This window comes from Lynx rufus, unplaced genomic scaffold (assembly GCF_022079265.1).
Source record: "Lynx rufus isolate CCGP_SWC_20201006 ecotype Redwood Valley unplaced genomic scaffold, mLynRuf1.p SCAF_3, whole genome shotgun sequence".
Classification (NCBI taxonomy): domain Eukaryota; kingdom Metazoa; phylum Chordata; class Mammalia; order Carnivora; family Felidae; genus Lynx; species Lynx rufus.
In genome coordinates this window covers 202,378,359-202,397,598 of record NW_025814845.1, presented here as the reverse complement: position 1 = coordinate 202,397,598, position 19,240 = coordinate 202,378,359, and the positions used below count along the sequence as shown (strand labels likewise).

General features: G+C 45.7%; 1 protein-coding gene and 1 long non-coding RNA gene across 3 annotated transcripts in view; both read right to left on the bottom strand.

The window, feature by feature from the left end:
* Positions 1-19,240, bottom strand: part of TDRP (testis development related protein) — a 41,468-nt gene that overhangs the window by 21,351 nt on the left and 877 nt on the right. The window contains exon 2 of one of the 2 annotated variants that reach the window (XM_047090410.1): positions 19,028-19,220. In XM_047090410.1, coding sequence (XP_046946366.1) covers positions 19,028-19,135 — 108 coding nt within the window. In that variant the 5' untranslated portion in view covers positions 19,136-19,220. Of the gene's footprint in view, positions 1-19,027; positions 19,221-19,240 lie in introns of those variants that run through there. The other variant, XM_047090412.1, reaches the window with a different exon arrangement.
* Positions 17,332-19,002, bottom strand: LOC124519942 (uncharacterized). The gene is made up of 2 exons (XR_006964220.1): positions 18,592-19,002; positions 17,332-18,410 (listed from the first exon to the last, which is right to left on the bottom strand). It is a non-coding gene; the product is annotated as an uncharacterized LOC124519942 (long non-coding RNA).

Sequence of the window (19,240 nt, the reverse complement as noted above, 5' to 3'; positions counted from 1 at the left end):
ATATCATTTATTCACAAATTCTTCCAAAGTATGTAAGAGGAAGAAACACTTCCTAACTCATTTTCTTTTTCTTTTTTTACTTTTACTTTTATTTTTTATTTTTTTAAATTTACATCCAAATTAGTTAGCATTTAGTGCAACAATGATTTCAGGAGTAGATTCCTTAGTGCCCCTTACCCATTTGGCCCATCCCCCCTCCCACAACCCCTCCAGTAACCCTCAGTTTGTTCTCCATATTTAGGAGTCTCTTCTGTTTTGTCCCCCTCCCTGTTTTTATATTATTTTTGTTTCCCTTCCCTTATGTTCATCTGTTTTGTCTCTTAAAGTCCTCATATGAGTGAAGTCATGTGATTTTTGTCTTTCTCTGACTAATTTCACTTAGCATAATACCCTCCAGTTCCATCCACATAGTTGCAAATGGCAAGATTTCATTCTTTTTGATTGCCAAGTAATACTCCATTGTATGTATCTACCACATCTTCCTTATCCATTTATCCATCGATGGACGTTCAGGCTCTTTCCATACTTTGGCTATTGTTGATAGTGCTGCTCTGAACATGGGGGTGCATGTGTCCCTTTGAAACAGCACACCTGGATCCCTTGGATAAATGCCTAGTAGTGTAATTGCTGGGTCGTAGGGTAGTTCTATTTTTAGTTTTTTGAGGAACCTCCATACTGTTTTCCACAGTGGCTGCACCAGCTTGCATTCCCATCCTAACTCATTTTCTAACAGAAATATTACCCTTATACCAAAACCAGACAAATACATCATAAGAAAAGGAAATAGACCAGTATCTCATACAAATATAAACAAAAAAATCATCAACAGAATACTAGCAAACTAAATCCAGCAAAAATTAAAAAGCATTGTGCACCATAGCTCAGTGGGAATTATCCCAGGAATGCAAGGTTGGTTCAACATTTGAAAATCAATAATATAATAAAATCATTTCATGAAAATAGATAACAAAAATTACATAATCATCTCAATAGAGAAGAAAAAACATTGGACAAAATCAACACCCTTTCATGATAAAAATATTCAAGTAACAGCTCTCCCCTGGTAGAGGGCTATTGACTATTTCTACTTTTTTCCTTATATATGTGTGTATTTATTTTATATAAATCTCCTACCTAAAACACATGTAACTTTTCTAATCAGAAATTATTTTAAGACTGGGCAGCTCTTGATCTCAGCTCAGGTCACGATCTCGCAGTTCCTGGGATTGAGACCCGTACTGGGCTCTGTGCTGACAGTGTGGAGCCTGCTTGGGATTCTCTCTCTCTGCCCCTCCTCTACTCACACGCACTCTCATTTTCTCTCTCAGAAAAATAAATTTTAAAAATTGTCTAAGAATACATTATTTTTAAGTGTTTTTAAGACCCATTTTAATGTGTTATTAGCACAAAGTCTGTTATTCTGACCTACTATCTAATGTTAAACACATAAATTGGAAGTAGTCCATTCAAGTTTAAGTACAATTTGCATACATAATTACAATAAAACTCACCGTGTCTCTAAGTATGGCAGCAATAAATTTTAAGTGTTTGTTTTTTTTCTTTTTTAAAAAGGACTTCCTCAATTTGACAATAGGCACCTAAGAAAAACCCACAGATAATATCATACTAAACAGTTAAATATTAAAAGCTTTTCCCCTGAGCTCAAGAACGAACAAGGATGCCAATCGTGCCGCTCTGATTTAAGACTGTGTTGAAGAAGCCAACATGGCAACAGGAAAAAATAAAATAAAAAGCATCCAGGTTGGAAAGGAAGAGGTACAACTAGCTCTCTTTGCAATAACATCATCTTTTACATAGAAAATCATAAGGAATCCACCAAAAACCTATTACAACTAATAAAGAATTCAACAAGTTGAGAGAACACATGATCAATATACAAAAATCAGTTGTGTTCCTATACACCAGCAATGATCAAAAAAAGAAATTAAGAAAACCATCCCATTTAAAAACACATCAAAAGGAATACTTAGAAATAAATTTTATAAAAGGTGAAAATTTATTTCCTGAAAACTACAAAATATTACTAAAATAAAGTTTTAAAATATTTGAATGGAAAATCATACCATGTTCATGGATCACAAGACATAACATTGTCAAGACAGCAATGTCCCCAAACTGAGCTATATAGGTTCAATCCAATCCTTTATCACAATCCTACCTGACTTCTTTGTAGAAAATGATAAGGCTATTCTAAAACTTATATGGAATCACAAGAGATTCCAAATGGTCAAAACAATGTTTAAAAAAAAAAAAAAGTAGAAGCACTCACAAAAAAACTTACCACAAAGCACCCACACAAAGAACAAACTGACAGTTGCCAGAGGGAAAGGGACAGTGTGACAGGCAAAGTGGATGAAGAGGAGTGGGAGGTACAGGCTTCCAGGTATAGGATGAGGAAGTCCTGGGGATGAAAGACACACCAGAGGGAATACAGTCAGTGGTGGTGTAACAGTGCTATACGGTGACAGAGAGCAGATACACTTGTGGTGAGTGCAGCATAATATATAAAGAAGTTGAACTACAATGTCATACACCTGAAACTAACATAACATTATGTGTCAATGACATTCAAATAAAAAAAATATTTTTATTTTTTTTTATTTATTTATTTATTTTTTTTTTAATTTTTTTTTTCAACGTTTTTATTTATTTTTGGGACAGAGACAGAGCATGAACGGGGGAGGGGCAGAGAGAGAGGGAGACACAGAATCGGAAACAGGCTCCAGGCTCCGAGCCATCAGCCCAGAGCCTGACGCGGGGCTCAAACTCACAGACCGTGAGATCGTGACCTGGCTGAAGTTGGACGCTTAACCGACTGCGCCACCCAGGCGCCCCAAAAAAAAATATTTTTTTTTAATTTTATTTTTTATTTTTTTATTTTTTATTTTTTTATTTTTTTTTAATTTTTTTTCAACGTTTTTATTTATTTTTGGGACAGAGAGAGACAGAGCATGAACGGGGGAGGGGCAGAGAGAGAGGGAGACACAGAATCGGAAACAGGCTCCAGGCTCCGAGCCATCAGCCCAGAGCCTGACGCGGGACTCGAACTCACGGACCGCGAGATCGTGACCTGGCTGAAGTCGGACGCTTAACCGACTGCGCCACCCAGGCGCCCCAAAAAAAATATTTTTAAAAAGAACTCACTACAAAGCAATGGTAATCAAGACAATGCAGCACTGGCACATGAATAAATGAATAGATGAATGGAAAAGAATCCAGAAACGAACCCATACATCTAAGGTCGACTGGTTTTTTTGAAGGGAGCTAAGACCATGAAATAAGAAAAGAATAGTCTTTTTCAACAAATGATGCTGTGAATACTACATAGCCACAAGCAAAAAAATGAAATTGGACTCTTACCTCACACCATATACAAATATTAATTCAAAATGGATCAAAGATCTAAATGTAGGAACTAAAACTCTTAAAAGAAAACACAGGGGTTAAATCTTTATGAGGTTGGATTTGGAAAAGGATTCTTAGCGAACATATCAAGACCATGAGCAACAAAGGAAAACAAGAGATAAACTGGAGCTCATGCTAATTTTTAAAAACTGCCTCAAAGGACACTATCAAGAAAGAGAAGACAGCAGGAGAGGCGGGCCTCCATGCTTCTCTCCACCACACAGGAGCCATAGGAGACCTCCACCCTCAATGCCTCTGTAAATCACATACAACCAGCACGCTAGAGGAACTGGAGGGTGCTGTCCTCAGCGTTGCTCTAGATCGAACTTCTCCGTCCCAGTCCAGAGATCAGGATGCCTCTGAGAAACCTGTTGACTCCAGGATAACATGTCACCTGTACGTGCGGCAGCACCAAGAACCAAGCCAGCCCATGACTGACAGGCCACATCAGCGAAACAGAACCTCAAGCCCTCTCCTCCTCCCTCCCCAGTCAACTCCATTCCAAGTTCAATCTTTCCCAGGTAACTCGGGCATAGGGAGTCTGGCTGCCTCCACACACAATGAGAAATGTAAGTGTTCTCTTCCCAGTTCTACGAGAGGAGGCCCCACCAGCACCTGGGAACACATGCTAAGTGAGCCAATGTAATGTGCCCTCATAGCCTGATCCCCTCTCCCTCCAGGGCTCACACCAATGGGCAGGACAGTATTTGTTCCTGAGGAGGAAGAGCTACCTTAAAAAAATTTTTTTAAGTTTATTTATTTGGAGAGAGAGAAAGAGAGCACAAGCGGGTGAGGGGCAGAGAGGAGACCAAATCCCAAGCAGGCTCTACACCATCAATGCAGAGCTCAGCGTGGGGCTTGAACCCTCAAACTGTGAGCTCATGACATGAGTCGAGATCGAGAGTCAGACACTTCCGAGTGCGCCACCCAGAAGCCCCTTAAAATTAAGCTTCTCGTTTGGTAAGATGAAGGAACTGAACTTTGAAGGAATTTACCCAAAAAGAAAAAGCTATAAAAGGAAGAGTTTTACAATTCAGAATTTATTATGCTTTAGCTACTAACGCTGAGTGAAGATCGTAAATACCGGGGAGTCGGTCAGGTTTCAGGGCCTCACGGAGCAGGACGTTAGGAGGGCCTCCTGAGTCCACCCACATTGCCAGGGACAGGCAGCAGGGCCGCTGGCTAATCACAGTCCCTTCCCTTCTTCACACTGACTTCCAGTACCTTTCTGAGCTAGGACTTTTAAATGCTCATTTATCGACCTCTGGGACAGCAAAACAACAAACAACAAACAACAAACAACAAAAAACAAAAAAACAATTGTGTCTGTAATACTACGAAGTCTCTCTGAATACAACTAGTATAAAATGTTGTGTATATTAGCATGTTTAAAGTCCCATCAAAACAAACTAGCCGGCAAAGCCCACAGTCAGCAAGAACACACAGCAGCTCTCCAGCACAATTACTCAGTAACGTTCTGTAAGTTCTAATCAATACAAGGCATAAAACAGAAACGAGTTAAAACTACTGGAAAGGAAATTATATTTATTATTATTTAGACTAGAGAACAAAGCATCAAATGAGCCATTAGACCTAAGGAAATGGCTAAATATAAAAAAATTGCTTTATTACAGTTAAAGACAATAGAAAAAAAGCCATTCACAAGGACAAAAACATTAGAAATATTCAGAAAAAAAAGTTACGTGTTGCCTTCGTAAACTATATTAAAAAGAAGATTTGAATAAATGAGGATTATAAAATCATTACTGGAATGGCAAATGACAGTAGAAATCTTCTCTCTTCTTGCATTACTCTACTTGTCTGGTAGGGTGATCGCCTAATGGGGCGGAGGACGGGATCTGCTGTAGGTCCCAAGTCATCCAGGCCTCTGAAGGCTCAGATCCAAGTGCACTGCTTTCCCCCAAGGCCCCCAGACACAGTGAGCTCCTGTCAGTGCCGCACTAGGGCACAGCCCTCAGGGGTGTGGAAGACAAGAACAAAGATAAAAATTCAAGAGGATGAGAGGAAAATCCATACCCCAAAATATTTGCAAAAGACAAACCTGATAAAGGACCACTGTCCAAAATATATAAAGAATTCTTAAAACTCAACAGTAAGAAAATGAAAACCGAATTTAAAAATGGGTCCAAAAGACTTACACAAACATCTCATCAAAGAAAATATACAGGCTAAAACTGAAGGGGTGAATTCCTATTTGTCAAACAAAAACAGGTCTGTTTCCCACTTTTTTTGTTGTTTATTTATTTGAAAGAGAAAGCATGAGCAGGGGAGAGGGGCAGAGGGAGACACAGAGACAGAGAGAGAGAGAGGATGAATCCCAAGCAGGCTCCATGCTCAGCACAGAGCCGGACATGGGGCCTGATCCCAAGAAACGTGAGATCATGACCTGAGCTGAAATCGAGGCAGATGCTTAACCCACTGAGCCTCCCAGGCGCCCCTGTCCTCCACTTCCGTGAGCAAACACGGTAATGTGGAACACGGCTGTAACTGGCATCCGGTCTTAGGGAAGCCGTCTATGCTCATCAAAAGCAGAGGGTACGTGGTACATTGATTTCAGTAAAAAAACTAAGCATTAACTAAAGATATACAGATGGTGAATGAACGCAGGAAAAGATCAAGTATCATACGTCATCAAGGAACTGAAATGACAGCAACGAGACACCATTATACAACCGTCACAACGGCCAAAATGCGAAACACTCTGACACCACCAAGTGCTGACAAAGACGTGCAGAAACAGGAACTCTCACTCAATGTGACGTGGGAACAAAGGCAGAAGGAAGTGGCAGGTAGAAGGAAATGTCCTCATAACCTGCAGCCCATTGACAGACACTGGAGGGAGGCAGTTTCTCCAGGACTGCCTCCTGACCTAATGCTAATGCTTTGCTGGAGGGAAAAACCTTAGCCTGACTACGGCCAGACCTCCAGTATCCGGGAGTCTTTAGCATATGAAAGTCTCACTGGAAACCTCCCCTGGACCTCACCTCTCCCAGCCCCAGGGTATATAACCAGTCTCTCCTCAGGGTCCCAGCGCGGCTCTTCCGGCCCATAGTCCTGCCCCTGGGCTTCCATAAAATCACTTTCTGCACCAAAAACATCTTCGAGAATTCTTTCTTGGCCATTGGCCCCCGGACCCCACAGTCACCCCCAAAAGACCTCATCAGTTTCAGTAGAGAGTAAGTGGCATGAAAAGAGGGTGAAAGAACAAATTTTTAATGGATTTAAAACAACCGGTAATGTATTTTGGGGGGGGGGGAGTTAAATCCTTATTTATACAACAGACAGGAAAATAAAGTCCACAGAGGTGAAAGACTTACTCCTTTTAAATGAAGCCATAAAGGAACTGGAAGAAACCTGATTTCAAGGAAGGAAATGCCTTTCTAAGCATAAAAGCAAGAAGGAAAAAACAAAAAGAAATAGAGATTTTATCACTTTCCAAGTTCTTAAAGAAATCATTTACCTATCTTGATAAAATGTCTAATTTGAAATCCATGCATATTTATAACACATCAAATATTGGGTGTGGTAGACTAAAAAATATTTGGTCTCTGTCCCAGTTTCCTGGCACAAAGCTTCCTGGGAATTTACAGCCTTTTGTATGCCGATGCAGGACTGGAGAGGGGGCCAGGGAACCCCGGTGTGGGGCTGGCCACCAGAAAAGCCAACCCCTGCAGCACTTGCAGCCCCCCCTTCCCTTCCCCTGACCTCTGGGTAGGAGAGCCCTGGAAATTGGCCAGTGGTTTAATTGATCAGGCCCCAGGAACAGAACCTCCATAAAATCTCCTAAATGACAGGGCTCTGGGAGACTCCAGGGTGGTGACCACATTCCTGTGCTAGGAGGCCGGCCTGTCCACAGGGGGCAAGGTAGCTCTGGACCCCCGCCCCCCACCGCCCCTGCAACATACACACACCCTGCCCGTGCACCTCTTCCCTGTGCTTGTTCCTGAGTTCTATCCCTAATAATGAATAAGAGTGAATAAGTTTACTTAAATATAAATAGAATAAGACACATGCACCTGTATCCTCACTGCATCATTACTTACAAAAGTCAAGCTACAGAAGCAGCCCAAGTGTCCACTGATTGATGAACACATAAAGGAGATATCGTGCATGTACAAATACATACACAGGAATATTATTCAGCTATTTAAAAAAAAAAGAATGAAATCTCACCAGTTCCAACAACATGGATGAACTATAGCATATTACACTAAGTGAGATAAGTCAGATAGAGAACAAATACCATATGATTTTACCTCTACGTGGAATCTAAAAAAAAAAAAAAAAAAGAACAAACAAACAAAACAAAAACAGACTCCTAGATACAAAGAACTATCTGGTGGTTGCGGGGGGCGGGGGGGGAGTGGGGGGGCATGAGCAAAACAGGGGAAGGGATAAAAGGTACAGACTTCCAGTTATAGATTAATTAAGAGGACAGCACAGGGGATACAGCCAGTAACACTGTAACAACTCCACACGGTGACAGCTGGGAGCTCCATTCACAGTGGGGGTCACTTCCCAACGCACAGAAAGGTTGAATCAGTATATGGTACACCAGAAACTAGTGTAATATTTTATATCGACTGCACATCAATAAAATATAAATAGAGGTTAGCAAACAATGGCCCACAGACCAACCCAGGTGTTTTTATACATAAAGTTTCACTGGAACACCCACACTCATTCGTTTACATATTCAATGGCTGTCTGTCTGCCACAAGGGCAAAGCTGAGAAGTGACCGAGACCATCTTGCCCACAGACAAGCTTAAACTATTTACTATGTGCCCTTTACAGTAAGGGAGGGTTCGGGACACAGAATGACTATTTGCTTCAGGTCACAAAATTCTAGAAACACCTGGGACCCAGATCTGCCTGCCCACTCTTGGACGGGGACTTTGTCAACACACCTCGCTACCCACTCCCTTTTCCCTGGTTCCAACTTACGGACCGATGGAATTCGGGCTTCTGAACGGAGCCACTGCCGCAGATTTCCCAGAGTGCTACCAAAGATGAGCACTCGGCCTCTGCCCCTCATCACGTCACCTGCCAGACTCTTCAGTCTGAGGTCAGACGTGCCCCCTACCGCCCCCAAAGCCACAGGTGACATCTCTGTCCTGCTCCCTCACCTCCCAAGGCACAGGCTCACTGACCAGCTCACTCCCCTTCAATCTAAAATTCAGGCTCTGATTTCGCATCTGAACAGCTACGCTGGAATCCTTCCCGTTTTATCCGCACCCCGCCCGCACTCCCTCCTCCGGAGACATGTATTCTTTGTAAAGTATCGTGACTGTTTGTCTAAACTCCTGCATGAGGCTTCGGCAGCCCTCCCCCCTCCCTCCCTCCCTGGTACACACCTCCCGTGCCAACTAACCGGCACTGGGGGGCCTCGGTCAGTACCCTCGGGCCAGAGGAACTCCTACCCTCCTACTCAAACCACGCAGTGAGTAATGAAGTGAGGCGAGGGGTGGATGCAGAAGAGGGTGGGTGTCTATGACAGTTTTCTTCCCACCCTGTTCCAGCACTTTCCACCAGAGAGGGCTGCTTACCCCCACACAACACTTCTATCAGTACACTCGTTATTACAAAACATCAGGACAGCAAAAAGTAAAACGATACTATGAGGTTTGCTACGTTGGAATTTGAGCCAGAACACAATTTCATCAGTTCCTAGGCACTGATCTCTGAAGTCCTAAAATTTTTCTTTATATAAAATACCAATATTTGGGAGAGGGGAAGGGAAAAAATATATCAATATTTGCAAAACGAAAAATGATATCACAAGTTTATGATATCCTAATAAGGTAAGAGAAACAGTGTAGCAAAAAAATATAAACTTGGGGTGCCTGGCAGGCTCAGTCTGTAGAGCAAGCAACTCTGAATCTCAGGGTCATGAGTTCAAGCCCCATGTTGAGCATGGAACCCACTCAAAAAATATATATATACATGTATATACATGCATATACGTATACATACACATGGACACAAATATCTGTACACACACACACACACACACACACACAGAAGAATCAGCACTCAAATTCCTGTTAGTGACTACATAACTCCACACGAGTTTCCTCAAATGTAAAATGTTGTGGATTGTCATCATTTGAGGTAGGGCTGCGGTAAAAGTGGCCTTGAACACTGAAATTAGCAGCTACTAAATCCCTGTTCTTGGGGGAAATACAGGGCCAGGTTTCTGTGAGCCTCTGGCCACATCGCCATCGATCAATCACTACATAACCTTGTTTTATGTATTTCTGTATAAAGACCTCTTATTTAATATATCTTGATTCATTACCACTGAGCTAACAGCCCACACACGGTAACCCACGCCTGGGCAAAAGCTTACTTCACGTGTGTTTTCTCCGTAAGGCACATCACGGCCTTCTTGCCCTCAGGAACATCAGACGGCACTTTAGGGCTAAGCAAACTCACCAATAAAAAATAAACACGAAAACGAGGCACCAAAAAGACTGCAGAAAGGACACCTGTTAGCAGTGCGAGCGCTGGACCAAGAAGGCAGAGCAGCGCCCGGTCAGCCTCTGCGTGTGCGCAGGACACGACCATGACAGCCAGGACTGGCGCTGGGGGCCCGAATACAGTTCAGTGAGGAGGGGAGTCTGCAAATAACAAGGGCTGCGTGTGCCCACTTCTCAGGGCCACTGTGAGGATCTGCAGTGACACATGTTACGTGTCACCGCAGTGGCTGGCACACGGTGGGAACCGAGACAGGGTCACTTACTTTAGAAACCATCCCTACTGAGGAAGGAACCCCACTTACTATACATCACAGCAAGCACTCACAAGAGGGTTCAAAGTACCTTTCAAACAGTAGAACCAATTCACATCAGCCACTCAGTTCCGACGATAAGAATTCCGCACAGAATGACGCACTCCCGTCCACTCCGTTAGGTTTCTTCCCTTAACACACACCTGTTACCATCGCGCAAGGTGAAAAGCCCACATCGTGGCCCCACGGGACAGGTGCTGCCTGTTCCCCTCCTACCCTGCCTGCTGGGGTCCCTCGTCCATTTCCGAGATGGACAGAAGTGAGAAGAGCCAGTCTTTCCTCAGACTAGACTTCTGGGAGAAGAAACTCTGTTATCTGACCATCCACAGCTCTCAGACCAAGAAGAACTCCCTCGATGTGGGATGCATGACCAGACAGGGAAACAACAGTCTACAAAACGCTCGTCGCTGTCCCTGGTCTGGATCTTGATTGGTTTTCAAATAACAGGTGAAGGCCCTCCTGAGTTTCATTTGGTCTTTGGCTTTTTTTTTTTTTTCCACGTTTATTTATTTTTGGGACAGAGAGAGACAGAGCATGAATGGGGGAGGGGCAGAGAGAGAGGGAGACACAGAATCGGAAACAGGCTCCAGGCTCTGAGCCATCAGCCCAGAGCCCACGCGGGGCTCGAACTCACGGACCGCGAGATCGTGACCTGGCTGAAGTCGGACGCTTAACCGACTGCGCCACCCAGGCGCCCCGGGTCTTTGGCTTTTAATCCTATAACTGGGGCTGATGAGCCCCTATTCGTACACCCAAGCCCCAAACCCCAGCCCCACACATAAGGCAAAGAAGGCCACGCTTCCCACCAGATGACCCAATAAAGGCAGGATAAATACCTCACCACTGGCCTCGTGGGGTCACCTACCAAGGAAGGGCTCAGTGAGGTGAGATGCCCTCAGAGCAGGAGACGTAAGCGGGACTGTGTTCAGTGACTTCCGGTCTGTCACGGAAACCCGCACCGTCCGACGCAAATGTGACAAGGAGTGGCGATTTTTCCAGAATATTCCGAGTCATGCTGCCTTAGGCTCTACCAAAAACCAGTGAAAGTAAACTTATCAATCAGGATATTAAACTCCCGGAGTAACAATTTTCATCTAAATTCTTAACCTTAGCATCTCCGGGTGAACATTACACAGCAGTGTGCCGGGGCCTGGGAGAGACAGACATCGAGCACGCACGGCTCTGTCCTCACCTCGCTCACTGTGCCGAAGGACAGGGCCGTGGGCCTCATCCCGTGCCGGGCAGGCCAGGCACGCACAAGAACCCACAGACCCTCTCGGATGAGCCCACCTGAATCTGGGAGAGTTCTGGAGCTGCACTGTGCCTTCAGAACCCCAGCTAAACACAGTGAGGGTGCAGAGGACGGACACAGGCTAGCACAGCTGAGGAACTGCATTTGTAAGTATCTAAAGGTCTGTTTTTTGTAATGTTTGTTTATTTTGAGAGGGAGAGAAAGCATGAACACAGGGGAGGGGCAGAGTGAGAGGGGGAATGGGGGGGGAGAGTGAGAGAGTGAGTGAGAGAGAGAGAGAGAGAGAGAGAGAGAGAGAGAGAGAGAGAGAGAATCCCAAGCAGGCTCTGCACTGTGTGGGGCTCGATCCCATAAACTGAACCGAAATCAAGAGTAGGATGTTTTATCAATTGAGTGGCCCAGATGCCCCTAAATGTCAGCTTAAAAACAGATACTCAACTCAGCTATTGGAAAACTTTTCAGCGTGTTTGGAACAACCTGGATAAATGGTTTACTTTTTCAACTTAGAATTTTATAGTATCTAAATATTTATCAAGTATTTCTGATGAAAAGTTAGCATCCAAATTGAACATGCTGGTAAGTATAAATGCATATCAGATTTCAAAGACTTAGTATGGGAAAGAAAAATCTCATTCACAAATTTTTATATTGTTTACATACTGATATAATTAATATTTTAGACACACCGAATTTTGAAAATTACACCAAAATTGATTTCACCTTTTTTTAAAAACTTTTTTAACATGGTTACTGGAAAAGTTTTGCATTATATTTCTGTTAAGGCAGCACCAAAGTGAAAGAATCCTCAACTCTTTTTTTAAGATGGGTTAACTCAGGGGCACCTGGGTGTTTCAGTAAGTTGAGCGCCCAACTCTAGATTTCCGCTCAGGTCATGATCTCACAGTTCGTGGGTTCTGGGTTCAGGTCCCACATGGAGCTCTGCACTGACAGAGCAGAGACTGCTTGGGATTCTCTCTCTCCCTCTCTCTCTGCCCTTCCCCCACTCTTGTGTGCACGCTCTCTACCTCAAAAATAAATAAACTTAAAAAAAATTTAAAACAATGAGTTAACCAAATGAATCTAGGGAGAGGGACTGCTTTACCTACAACCTTTCTTCTCTTCCTTCTTTTCTAACTCTGCCTTTTCTTCCCCTTCCCACACATAATTCTCAGTTACTTATATTTGACAAAAGTTAGCTCATATGAGTGTCCAATATGTCAACCCTACAAACAAGTATCTGCTTCCCCCAAAATGAATCTGTATCTAAAAATGAATCAGGGGCACCTGGGTGGCTCAGTCTGTTAAGCAGCCAACTTGAGCTCAGGTCATGATCTCATGGTTCGTGGGTTCGAGCCCCACATCAGGCTCTGTGCTGACAACTCGGAGCCTGTCTTTTGGATTCTGCGTCTCCCTCTGTCTCTGCCCCTCCCCTGCTCTTGCTCTGTCTCTCTCCAAGATAAATAAACATTAAAAAAAATTAAAAAAATAAAAATGAATCAGATCTTCTGAGGCTGGGCGACTCCTATTTCTCCCTCCACGTCCAGTGAGAACACATCCTATTCTCGGATTCCCTCCCGACTTCGTTCTCTGAGCAGCATCTGTCAGTGGCGGTGTCCCTCGAAAACCCTGTGCCCACACCGTTCATTTCACAAGTACTGACTGACGCACACCAGCTAGGTGCCCGGCACTTTTGTTGGCATTAGGGACACAGCAGCAGACCTGAAGTCCTCTCTCTGTGGAGGTCCTGTCTAGATTCTAGAGGGCTCCAGGAGACAATAAGTAAAATGCAACAAGTCTCCATCGTGAGCACAAAGCCAGCTGTCCAGGCATGTAGAATCACACCTTCCCACCCTGTCAAAAGCGCCCCACCAGCTGAATTGATGTGCACAAGCCCATCTGAGTGCTAACAAATGTTCTCAGACCTGGAGAGAGGGCTCAGATGAGCCTGACTGAGGCTTGGTCAAGAAGAGTCTTTTTTTTTTTTTTTTAAATATTTATTTATTTTCAGAGAGAGAGAAAGCAGGGCAGGGGCAGAGAGAGAGGGAGAGAGAGAATCTCAAGCAGGCTCTGCACTGTCAGCACAGAGCCCGACATGAGGCTCGATCCCAGAACCCATGAACTGTGAGATCGTGACCTGAGCTGAAATCAGGAGTAGGATGCTTAACCGACTCGGCCAGCCAGGAGTCCCCGCATGGAGAATCTCTGTCACCACCCACTAGCTATATGGCCTTTCTAGATCACCTTCCTGCTGTGACCAGCCTCTCCATCTGGCAAACGTTCGCACTACCCATGTCAAGGCCTTAACACAACAGATGACAAATGCTGGTGTTACTGCACCCTTGTCCCAATTTTTCAGTTCAAAAACAAAACTGGAGCTTGGCTAGGTCAAGTAGCTTGTACAAGGTCACCTGGCGAACAAACGGCAGAGGAAGACTCAAGCAAAGTACGTCAGAAACCAGGGTCCAAATCTGAAATAACAGGCTACATTTTCATGGAAACACAATTACTCTGACTATAGCTTAACGTATCTGATGATGTGGTGGCAGGACTGGTGAGGAAGTTCTCACAAGCTAAATAAGTTCTCTCTTATTTAGGCTTGTAAACATATGAAAAGCTTTTTAATATTATCCATGAGAAAAATATTAAAACCCAATTAAGATACCACTTTTCTAGGCTCCCGGGTGGCTCAGTCAGTTAAGTGTCGGATCCTCGGTTTCGGTTCACGTCATGACCTCACAGTTCATGAGTCCACGCTGAAAGTGCACAGCCTGCTTGGGATTCTCCCTTTCTCCCCCACTCTCTGTTCCTCCCCTGCTCACGCTCTCACTCTCTCGCTTTCTCTCTTTCAAAATAAATAAATAAACTTAAAAAAAAAGATACCACTTTTCACCCATCAGGTCTAAAACTTTGCAAACACTGCCCTATACCGTACTGACACGCCTCTCGTGACAGGTTGGGTCACGCACGGCCAACATGCATCCATGCGGCCTCTTTGGGAGAGCAATTTAGAGACAGCCATCAAATCACAGACGTATATGCCCCCGGACTCAGTAGCTCCACTTTTAGAAATGTAACCTCAGACACGTGAAATGACTCATGCTGCGTGTTGTAACAGAAAGGGACTAGAAATAACCTCCTAAAGGTCATCTACAGAGGACTGCTTTCTTAAAAGTCAACATAGCCAGGGGCGACTGGGTGGTTTAGGTGGTTAAGCATCTGACTTCGGCTCAGGTCATGATCTCACAGTTCGTGAGTTTGAGTCCTACATTGGGATCTCTGCTGTCAGCACAGAGCCTGGAGCCTGCTTCAGATCCTCTGTCCCCCTCTCTCTCTGCCCTCCCCTGCTTGGTCGCTTGCTCTCTTGCTCTCCAAAATAAACACTTTTTTTTTTTTTTAATTTTTTTTTTCAACGTTTATTTATTTTTTGGGACAGAGAGAGACAGAGCATGAACGGGGGAGGGGCAGAGAGAGAGGGAGACACAGAATCGGAAACATGCTCCAGGCTCTGAGCCATCAGCCCAGAGCCCGACGCGGGGCTCGAACTCACGGACCGCGAGATCGTGACCTGGCTGAAGTCGGACGCTTAACCGACTGCGCCACCCAGGCGCCCCCAAAATAAACACTTTTTAAAAGTAAAACCTTTAAAATAAAATAAAGGCATTAACTTAAAGCTAGCTAAATCGCTTTGCAGCCCAGCTCAAAGCAACCCAAGAATGGTCTAAACTCCCACAGTGTAGTTCGCTCCGAGCCCCCCTCTCTGCTACTGCGTAAAACTGACAGGCAGGGATTTCAGAAAAGGCTCAGCCTTCATGTCCATCAGGAGAGGTCCAATAAGGAGCGCCTGGGTGGCTTGGTCGGCCAAGCGTCCAACTCTCGATTTCAGCTCAGGTCATGATCCCAGGGTCCTGAGATCGAGCCCATGTCAAGCCCCGACTCTGGGCATGGAGCCTGCTTAGGACTGATTCTCCCTCCCTCCCTCCCTCCCTCCCTCCCTCTCTTCCCCTCTGCCCCGCTGATGCACTCTCTAAGAAAAAAATGCAGCCTTAAAAATGAGATTGTTTTCAGCCACTGCACCTAAACAGGAAGTGCTCCATGAGACACACATTACTGAGGGAACAATTCAAGATGCAGAAAGATGTTTACAGTAGGAAATGTGTTTGTGTGTGTGCATAAATATTTCTCATGGATAGCTATACAAAAAAAAAGTGACGACACTTCCTATGGGAAGGTGGGAAGAAGAGCTAACACGGAATATGCAGAAATCCCTCCCTATATGCATAGCAGGCTTTTAAAAATAAACATTAGACTCATCAAAGCTTGTCTCTCCTTCTTGCTGGGATGAGCACTGGGTGTTACACGCAGGGGAGACTCACTGGATTCTACTCCTGAAATCATTATTGCGCTACGTGCTAACTAACTTGGAGGCAAGTTAAAAAAAATACATTATTAAAAAAAGAAACTCGTCTCTCCTTATTAAATGACTGCACTGAAGAACTCGCTTTATAAACCTTAACTGTATTCTAATGCAAAACAGCCTGTGTTCAGGACAATAAAGGCCAAGGCGCAAAGAACTGCTCAAAGTTTTTTTCTACGGTGTAAAAACTAACAGGCTTTACTCGACTCCAAGTACTGATTTTGAAGGCCTCAAATCTCAAACTTATTAAAACTTAACATTAAGCTATTGTTTTCTTTTTACACAAAACGCGGATTATAGCCGCATGACCTGATTTTCCAGAGAGGAATGCTAACACCTTCTAGAGTGAGGCCAGCACTCCTAGCCCGCACTCTGCCACCCAGCAGCCGGGAAGAGCTTGCACCAGCTTCCTGCTCGGGAGACGCCCCGTCCACAATCCCCGGCCCCGCGCCACTGACCCCAGGCCACCAACGGGCCCTCCCCCCCCCCCCCCCCGCCACGATCCCCCAGTCCCTCCTGCCTGGGAATTCCCATGTTTGGAGGCAGAAGTTCTACAGTAGACTGGCCTTCAATTTTCACATTTCATTCTAAGAAGAGCTGGCTTTGGGACAAACCCTCCTGCAGGAACTAACTGTGGAGTGGGACTAACCCATCACGAGTAAACACGGCTCTGTCTTCTAGAGCAAAGAGTTTCCACACATCAAACCACACATACACTTGATAAAGTAACACAACAGCCCAGTCACCTCTCACCCCTAGAAGAGGACACGGACAAAACCCAGGTGACTCTGGGTGTGGCCGTGACTTCTGAGATGCTACATGAAAGACACAATCCATGAAAAAAATAACTGACAACCTGGACTACATTAAAACCAAAAACTTCTAAACACAATGAAATAAAATAAAAAATTTCTGCTCTGTGAAAGACATTGGCCAGAGAGGACGACAAACCACAGACTAGGAGAAAATATTGGAGAAAGACATCTCTGATAAAGGACCATTATCCAAAATACACAAAGAACTCTTCAACACCGACAGTAAGAAACAAGTAACCCAGTGAAGAAATGGGGCAGAAGACCGGACACCTCACCAAAGATGTACAGCGGACAAAGGCACGTGACAAGACGCACCACACCCTGTGTCATCAGGGAAACGCAAATTCAGACAAGGAGACGCCACCCACACCTGTGAGGACAGCCCAAACCCAGAGCACTGAGCACGCCAAGTGCTGGCGAACGACGACGCGGAGCAACGGAAGCTGTCCCTCTCCCGCTGTAGGTGACGCAGGGTGTCACAGCCACTCTGGAGGACAGTTCGGTGGTTTCTTACAAAACTGGACAACGTCTTACCCTACGACACAGCAATCCCACTCTTCAGTATTTAACCAAGTAAAACTTTATGTCCACACAAAAACATGCACCAAGGTATTTATAGCAAAGCATCTTTATTCATAACCGCCCAAAGTTGGAAGTGACCAGCGCACCCTTCAGTAGGTAGAGATAAACGATACAAGCACACAACGAAAATCACCTAGGGCTAAAAAGAAATGTGCTCCCAAGCCACGAAGAGACACGGAGGAGCCTTGAACACATATGGCTACATAAGAGAAGCCAGCGTGAAAAGGCTCCGTCCTGGAGGATTCTAACTGTATGACATTCTGGAAAAGACAAAGCCACGGACACAACAGAAAAGACCAGCGGTTGTAAGGGAGGGATGAATAAGTAGACCAGGGAGGTCTTCAGGGTAGTGTGCACGGTACTCTAATGGCGGATGTATTTCATGTTACATTCGTCAAAATCCATCGGACGCACCCCAGCCAGAGTGAACTCCGATGCACAGCACGGACTCCGAGATCACCAGATCACGCAGGCGTCAGCGCTGGATACTGACTGTAACAAAAGGGACCGGAGAGTGGGGGAGGGCTGAGCGTGTGTGGAGACAGGGAGTGTATGCCAGCTCTGCCTTTTCCACTCAATTTTGCTGGGTACCTAAAGAATAAAGTTTACTAAAATAGAAAAAAAAAATACACCGTTAGCTAAGGTGACAATTCTGCAAGAAGAAAGAAAAGGGCTTTTACGATTAAGAGAAATGGGAGCAGAGAACATAGCAAGGTCAGCTTAAAGTTTTTGAGTTCCTCCAGAAAGAACGATACAGCAATAATTATTTCCAGTACAAACTAATTCTGCTGCCACTTAAAGCAACATGCAAATTCTCATCGTTATGTTCAGGAGGGTTGCTGCTTAGAGCAACCGTCAAAGTTTGAAATGAAAAAAGTCAGACGGAGCGCGGGCGCTCCATGACCAGAAAGTAAATGATGCGAGAGCAGCTAACTAGGAAGCGAGCCAGGTGCTGCATGAGACCCTCTCCGGGCGGGCGGGGGCGGGCACCCGACACCAGCAGCCGCCGGCACGAGCCCCTTCAGGTCGCAGGCCAGGAAGACACAGTCCCGAGAACGTTCCCAGGTCCTCAGAAGACAGATACAGATCGTCGTGAACTTCCACAACAGCTTTAACAGCAGCAGGAGTTTCCAAACATTTAACAAAAAAAAAAAAAAGAAATTTTAGGACTACGTCATCAAAACAAAAAAAAAAGCTGAATTTCTGACCTAAATTTCATGAGACAAGGAAGAGAACTATGCACTGGAAAGGGGGGGAGGGGAACACATGTGTCACACACACAGGCCCCACCTGGGATCCTTTTAATTAAAAAATTCTAAACATTCCAAGCATATCTCCGAACTCGTAAGGCCAGCGGCTTTCGATCTTCTGCATGAAGGACACCTGCCCTCTTCCTCCAGGCAGGCAAAGGTTGAAGAGAAGGAAATACCCACTTCGCCGCGACCCCGGGGCAGGCCCCCACCGCCCCCCACCGCCCAGCGCGGCGACGGCAGCCTCCACTCTGCAGGAAGGCCGGCGCGCCGGGACCGGGTGCTCCGGGGTGTGCGCGTCCCGCGCCCTCCCGCCCGGGTGTTGCCCTGGGGTGGGGGTGGGCGGGCGGCGAGCACCACAGCACCGGGGCCCCCGGACGAGCCCCGGATCCGAACGGGCCGCACGCCTCTCCCTCCGCCCGGCTCCGGCCTCGCGCGCGCGCCGCCCCCCCCCCCCGCCCCGCCTCCTCCCCTACCTGCGCGGAGGCCGCGGAGGCGGCGGCGGGCGGCGGCCCCCCTTGCAGGCCGTCCTCGTCTTCGGGGGGCTCGTCCAGCAGCACCCGGCTCCGGCTCAGCTTCCACATGCTCCGAGGCGGCTCCGCGGTGCGTGCGTCGACGCGCGCCCCTCGTCGGCCGGCCCGCAGCGCGCGGACGTTCGGGCTGCGGCTCCTGCACGACCGGGACGCGGC